At 39.8% G+C, this 7930-nt stretch overlaps 1 protein-coding gene across 1 annotated transcript in view; it reads right to left on the minus strand.

The window, feature by feature from the left end:
• Positions 1–6083: 6083 nt before the first annotated feature.
• The window catches only part of elovl2 (ELOVL fatty acid elongase 2), a 20414-nt gene continuing 18567 nt past the window's right edge, over positions 6084–7930 (minus strand). The window contains exons 6-8 of the mRNA XM_029692851.1: positions 7517–7641; positions 7165–7299; positions 6084–6946 (exon numbers count right to left, since the gene is read on the minus strand). Of these exons, the coding sequence (XP_029548711.1) occupies positions 6848–6946; positions 7165–7299; positions 7517–7641 (359 nt within the window). The 3' untranslated portion in view covers positions 6084–6847. The remainder of the gene's footprint in view (positions 6947–7164; positions 7300–7516; positions 7642–7930) is intronic.

Below are 7930 nucleotides of genomic sequence, written 5' to 3' on the forward strand. Positions count from 1 at the left end.
GTATTGCACTCTGAATGGGATTCACTGCTAACAATTTGTGATTTGTGATATCGTAACTCTTTTCCACCAATTTCATTCAAACTGTAGCCCTTGCAGTTGTTTTGAAACATTCCTCTTTTGTAGGAATGAATAAGGTATTGAATTTTACTGATATCCTTTACAGTGTAAACTTAAACAGTGGCGCAGCAGTCTAAGGCACTACATCTCAGTGCTAGAGGCGTCACTACAGACCATGGTTCAATTCCAGGCTGTATAACAACTGGCTGTGATTGGGAGTCCCATAGGGCAGAGCACAATTGGCCCAGCGTTGTCCGGGTTAGGGTTTGGCCAGGGTAGGCCGTCATTGTAAATAAGAATTTGATCTTAACTGACTTGCCTAGTTAAATAAAGGTTAAATAAAATGTAATAAAACAAGGGATCCACCCTCCCCCTCATGAGGCCTGCAGCAGTGTCATCCCATCCCAGCAGGCCATATGTAACTACACCAGGAAGAAGCCCAAAACCATTGGTACATTGGTATAGACCACACCCTGCTGTACAGCGTCTAGTAGACACCCTGCTGTACCCTGTCTAGTAGACACCCTCCCGTAGACCATTTAGTAGACACCCTGCTGTAGTCCGTCTAGTAGACACCCTGCTGTAGTCCGCCTGCCCATCACTCTCTTATACAGTTCTCTCAGTCCTCTCCCAGCAGCGCAGACGAGACCTCTGTCGTCGAGGTAACACGAGTCTCTCTTACACTTTAGGTTTAGAACTCTATGGCTAGTCACAGCCATAGCCCTATTGCACCTAGGCTACCAGACATTCTCCATAGTTATAAACAGTAGAGGGCACCCTTACCACATTCTGACTACCAGGCCATTTTGAAATCGTCAACTAGGGCTCATAACTCCACGCCGTTAGCCTGTTGGGCAGTGTCAAAATGTGTATGCCATGCTACGGTATGGGATCTGGGAATCTGTACCTATTTAAAAAAACATTTTTACAAAATACAATAGACAACTTAACATTTCACAGACATGAATCCACTAAACTAGACATGACGTTGGCTGGGACTTAATGCCCATCTCAGAAGATGAATGACGAGAAAAGCACCCAACTCAGAAGTATATGAATTTCAACAAACATTAATGACATCATACTTGCTCAAACCTACATGTTCCCTCCGTATCCATACTCATCTTGTTTGTTCTCATAATTAAAAAAAATCAAATGTTTTATCCTTTGGATATTTCAAGGGCTTGTAATACTTTATACCACAGGCTTCAAATCTGTAGCCCACATTTTTTTGAAATAATAATCATTTTGATTCATCCACTGTCTTAAGGATGGAGGATCATTTCATTTCCAGTTAAGTAAAAGTTTTTTCAAAATTTTTGACTAGAAAATAATGGTCCAACCCATAAGGTATCTCACCTCACCCTCATGTACCATGTCTTTAAACATGCAGATAGATGGATTAAAAGGTAACTTGCATTGCAAAGCTTCTGAAAGACAACTTTCTAACTCCGCCCATAACTTTTGGACTTTATCACTCACAGAAGGCATGAATTATTGATTCATTGTTTGTTTTACACGTAAGACATGACTCTGCCGTAGGGTTATAGAATTTGTGAATTGTGTCACTTGTATAATGAATACTGTATATTAGTTTGTACTGGATTAAGCATACATTTTAGTTAACTGTAATTTTGTTAGCTATGTTCCAAAACTCCCTCCATCTTTTGCCAATATCAGTTATTTTTAGGTCTTGGTTGCAATAGTTTATATTTTTTTCAATGAGACTTAGTTGGATAGGCTACCTTTTTTTCTATGAGATTGATAGTTGGATAGGCTATCTTGAAGGTTTTGTATATCTTATCTATGATATGAGTATCATTTTCTGATTCAAATAGGATCCCCTCAATATTGCTTTGATGTCCAAAACAGTTCAGATTGATGTCTGCATTGGTCAGTCGAAAATAGATTTTTAATTCTGTCATGGAAATAATTATATCGCCTATTAACAAGTCATTTACATCCAGGATGTATCACATCCGGCCGTGATTGGGAGTAGCATAGGGCGACGCACAGCGTCGTCCGGGTTTGGCCGAGGTAGGCCATCATTGTAAAGAAGAATTTCTTCTTAACTGACTTGCCTAGTTAAATAAAGGTTAAAATAATAATAATAATAATAATACGTTTTTACGGTTTCGATGCCTTAAGTTTTCCATGTGGGCCAATATATCAGTGAATTCTGGAAAGCTATCCAAGGATTGTTCCATAGGGTAGTGGTTTTAGGGAGTGATATTGGTTCTTGAAGAATTTGTTAAATTTCTTTCCATATTGTTATATTGTTCTTAGCTTTATCCTTGAAAATAGACATGTTAAATGCACATAAGAGGAACAATATGTACAGTGCATTCGGAAAGTATTCAGATCCCTTGACTTTTTCTACAATTTGTTACGTTACAGCCTTATTCTAAAATGGATTAAATGTTTTTTTTTCACTCATCAATTTACACACAATACCCCATAATGACGAAGCAAAAAGAGCATTTTAGAGATTTGTGCAAATGTATAAAAGAACCACACATATGGAGATCATCTGTTCACCTACTCTGCGTCTCACAAAGACACAACGGTTGGAACCAAAAATCTCAAATTTGGACTCATTAGACAAAAGGACCGATTTCCACCGGTCTAAAGTCCATTGCTCGTGTTTCTTTGCAGCAATTCGAACATGAAGGCCTGATTCATGCAGTCTCCTCTGAACAGTTGATGTTGAGATGTGTCTGTTACTTGAACTCTGTGAAAAATGTATTTGGCCTGCAATTTCTGAGGCTGGTAACTCTAATGAACTTATCGTCTGCAGCAGAGGTAACTCTGGGCCTTCCTTTCCTGTGGCAGTCCTCATGAGAGCCAGTTTCATCATAGTGCTTGATGGGTTTTGCGACTGCACTTGAAGAAACTTACAAAGTTCTTGAAACTTGTTTAACTTGGGTCAAACGTTTTGTTTAACTTGGGTCAAACGTTTTGGGTAGCCTTCCACAAGCTTCCAACAATACGTTCCTTCCATTCCTCCTGACAGAGCTGGTGTAACTGAGTCAGGTTTGTAGGCCTCCTTGCTCGCCTACGCTTTTGCAGTTCTGCCCACACATTTTCTATAGGATTGAGATCAGGGCTTTGTGATGGCCACTCCAATACCTTGACTTTGTTGTCCTTAAGCCATTTTGCCACAACTTTGGAAGTATGCTTGGGGTCGTTGTCCATTTGGAAGACCCATTTGCGATTAAGCTTTAACTTCAGGACTGATGTCTTGAGATATTTCTTCAATAATTTTCCTCCCTCATGATGCCATCTATTTTGTGAAGTGCACCAGTCCCTCCTGCAGCAAAGCACCCCCACAACATGATGCTGCCACCCCCATGCTTCACAGTTGGGATGGTGTTCTTCGGCTTGCAAGCCTCACCCTTTTTCCTCCAAACATAACGATGGTCATTATTGCCAAACAGTTCTATTTTTGTTTCATCAGACCAGAGGACATTTCTCCAAAAAGTATGATCTTTGTCAGCATGTGCAGTTGCAAACCGTAGTTTGGCTTTTTTATGGCGGTTTTGGAGCAGTGGCTTCTTCCTTGCTGAGCGGCCTTTCAGGTTATGTCGATATAGGACCCGTTTTACTGTGGATATAGATACTTTTGTACCTGTTTCCTCCAGTATCTTCACAAGGTCCTTTGCTGTTGTTCTGGGATTGATTTGCACTTTTCACACCAAAGTACATTCATTTCTAGGAGACAGAATGCGTCTTCTTCCTGAGCGGTATGACAGCTGCGTGGTCCCATGGTGTTTATACTTGCGTACTATTGTTTGTACAGATGAACATGGTACTTCAGGTGTTTGGAAATTGCTCCCAAGGATTAACCAGACTTGTGGAGGTCTAAAAAAAAAATCTGAGCTCTTGGCTGATTTCTTTTGATTTTCCAATGATGTCACGCAAAGAGGCACTGAGTTTGAAGGTAGGCCTTGAAATACATTCACAGGTACACCTCCAATTGACTGAAATGATGTCAAATAGCCTATCAGAAGCTTCTAATGCCATGACATCATTTTCTGGAATTTTCCAAGCTGTTTAAAGGCACAGTACACTTAGTGTATGTAAACTTCTGACCCACTGGAATTGTGATACAGTGAATTATAAGTTAAATAATCTGTCTGTCAACAATTGTTGGGAAAATTACTTGTGTCATGCACAAAGTCGATGTCCTAACCAACTTGCCAAAACTATAGTTTGTTAACAAGAAATGTGTGGAGTGTTTGAAAAATTAGTTTTAATGACTCCAACCTAAGTGTATGTAAACTTCCGACTTCAACTGTACCTCTATGTGTGATATTATACCTTGCCTCGCTAGCTTGCTATGAAATAAATCCTGTAACATCTGATTCTGAACATTGTTTTGGCAAAAACTCCTTTCATTTTTCTGAACTTTTGGCAGAGCGAGTGTCAGTCGGTGCAGTCGTTCTGTGACAGAAAGCAGCAGAGGTAAGTAAACACTGAACATCCAACTGGCCTGACCTAACCTCAGTGGATAATGTAGATGTCAGATCACATGTACTGTATGTAATAATGATTATAATAGCCATGTCTGATGTAAAGTCATGCTCTCCTTCTCCATATCTATCTCCTTCCAGCTTAGAGTCACTAGGAGAGCCCAAAGAGAGGGCGAAGAGCTGCACGTCACAGAGGGATCAGGTTGCAGGACCACCAGTACCCCTCTGACCCACACACTGTATTCCACATGGTAGGTCACTGTGGAATAAACTCAGTCCAGCCTGCCCTTAGATCTCATTCCCGTCTTCTTTTTAAATGGAAAATTAGATGTTCTGTTGTATTAAGACCGAAACGGATCACCCACATTATCTTTATTTTGTGAGTCGGTTCGTGAAAACAAGGGATTTGAAGATAAAGTTAAAATATAATATACACATTTGTAAATATATCCAGGGTGAAGCAAGGCAGCCAGTGTTCCTGGTAGGGTTGTGGTGTGAACCATGGTCACAGAGAGTTACTGTGTTAGTGGGCTTCGGGGATGTACTTAGTCTCCCCCCCGTACGAGCTACGGACCACACGGAACCAAGATCTGAGCCAGCAGCAACACTTCATAATCCACCTGATTTTTCCAACCCGAGCGACGTCAGTGTAAATATGGATATTGGATTTCTAGGTCTGGCAGTGTGCGGGTAACAATATATGGGATTAAGTTGGAATAAAGGGATTTGTTTCACTTTTGTATGTTAGGAGATTCTGGATGTGGCTTCATAACCAGCCAATGAACTCATTTTTTAAAAAATTTATGAAACGACAACCACATCATAGGTAAATCCAAAATAAAGTAAGTAAACTATCTCTTTTAAGATTGAAATAAAGATGACTTATCCTCTCTTCCTCTCCACAGGAACCTCCAATGAGTTGGTGACAAAGGAAAGATAGGCCAAGACCCTCCACTTCCTGTTGAAACACTCACCACCACCACCTTGGACCCTGACGGTGACGTCATACAGATCCGCATAATGGATGATAGACCGTGATCACAGTTCTCACACAAGCAATCTTGCTCATCTTTTTTTCTGGCATTGTTCAAAATACACACAATAATAGCTAATAGCTAACACATCAATAGCTATAGCTCACACATCTATAGCTAGTATCTAACATATCAATAGCTAATAGCTAACACATCAATAGCTAATAGCTAACACATCAATAGCTAATAGCTAACACATCTATAGCTAGTATCTAACATATCAATAGCTAATAGCTAACACATCAATAGCTAATAGCTAACACATCTATAGCTAGTATCTAACATATCAATAGCTAATAGCTAACACATCAATAGCTAATAGCTAACACATCAATAGCTAATAGCTAACACATCAATAGCTAATAGCTAACACATCAATAGCTAATAGCTAACACATCCATAGCTAATAGCTAACGCATCAATAGCTAACACATCAATAGCTAATGGCTAACACATCAATAGCTAATAGCTAACACATCAATAGCTAAAAGATCATGGCTGATGAATTTCAGGGACGTGGTTCGTCACCATAGAGCAAGGCAGACCATACTCGTTTATTTATTTGAAGTACTTTTATTTTGTCTGTTTGCCGATAGCCATTCAAAGATATTGATCAGTGGTTGCATTTCTCAATGTATAAAGTCTACCAAAGTCGTCAGGAAAGCCTGTTCAATATTGCTTTTTCTAAAGACCCAGTCAAATGTTTACCAGCACATTTTGTACCCGTAAACGAAGACATTCAAATACATTGTGATACATCAGGTATAAGGATCTGCAGTGTTTCTAAGGCATCTTTTGTTTAACAATGATTTCAGTGAATGCTCTGGACTGATAGTTTTGATGAGTACACACTGTACACATGGGCTATATTCAATAAAGCAATGTTTGGCTTTATAGCAAAGTAAATTATGTCAAAGTATTGTGGAAATTGCTGATTGTATTCAGGTTTTTACACTATGAGAATATAAACTATGAATTGCATAGGTTACTGCGCGGTAAGGAATGGATGGAGTTTTCACACTTGCATTTCAGCAATTGAAAGTGCAAAGGAAATGAGCGCATCATTCCTGTACGTACAGTATGATACACATATGTTGTCAAGCTCCAAGGAAACCAAATAAAGAATTTAATACAAAAATTAAGTACAAAGTATTCTATAGAAAAACGCAACATGCATACTGAAACTTATCCCTGTTTTGGAGCATTTAAGCAGTAGTGTCACGACATGTATAGATTCTGGTGGTTGTTGAAGTAGGTCATTGTCTTGACAACCAGGTCCAAATACTACTTTCTCTTCTTGAAGCTGGTGCCATTGGTGGAGACAGAGTGGCCATTTGGGCGACTGGACTTGATGGATTCTTCTGGCCGTCTTTTTCTGTAGGTCTGGGATAAAATCAGTCAACTTCCGACCATTGAAAAACCAACATAAATATTCAGACATGCCTTTAAATTAATCCCTAACGTAACAAAGAACATGGTCGTATTTGTGAACTTTTCCAATCATTTTAAAAATACACTTTTTTTTTTTACCGTGTCCTATTATACAGAGCACAGTTTTAATCCAGTGTTCATGGGAAGGTTACCCCAAGGCGTTACTGTACCTGGACGTAGAAGTTGACAAAAAGGATGACGAGGGTGGCCATATAGGAGAACTGGAAGAGCAGGCATCCGACGGGGAAACCACAAGGGACGACGATCGCAGACAGGGTGTGTGTGATGGTCAGTATAAACTGGATCTGAGACAGAGGGAGAGCAAAAAGGGGGAACCCCCCGTCAAGAGTCTTATTATTCCACTAACATGCGTGGCTTTTATTGTCCCATGTCTATGGTTAATGTAGGCCGTTGCTCTTAGACTAGAAGAGTAGTTCCCTTCACTGTTCAAGTGAGATCATACAGGCTTGATTGAAAACGAGCACTCGTTTCATGAAAGGAATTTGCAACCAGTGTACTCACCAACTGAGCCTGAGTCAGGTACCGCTTCCACCAGAGGTATTTCTGCATGGAGGGTATTGTGGACAGACCATAGTAGGAGTACATACACACATGGATGAAACTGTTAAGAGTCGGCCCAAAGAAACCTTGAAAAAAAGATTTTGGAAAAATGTATTATTGATTGACATACTTGACAAACCTTTCACATTGAATTCAGCAGTTTGGTCTGTCACCAAGGCAACACAACTACGTGAGAAAAATAATAAAACATATTTTGCAAATTGCTTGTAGCAGGGACATGTTCAAGTTGTTTGGGCTAGTTTTATTTACTTATTTTTTATTACAGGACAGGGCATGCTAACTCTTGAGCTTGCTCATGGTTTTGGGTTTCTTCCTGGTGTAGTTACATATGGCCTGCTGGGATGGGATGACACT

The sequence above is a fragment of the Salmo trutta genome, chromosome 2 (genome assembly GCF_901001165.1).
Source record: "Salmo trutta chromosome 2, fSalTru1.1, whole genome shotgun sequence".
Classification (NCBI taxonomy): Eukaryota; Metazoa; Chordata; class Actinopteri; order Salmoniformes; family Salmonidae; genus Salmo; species Salmo trutta.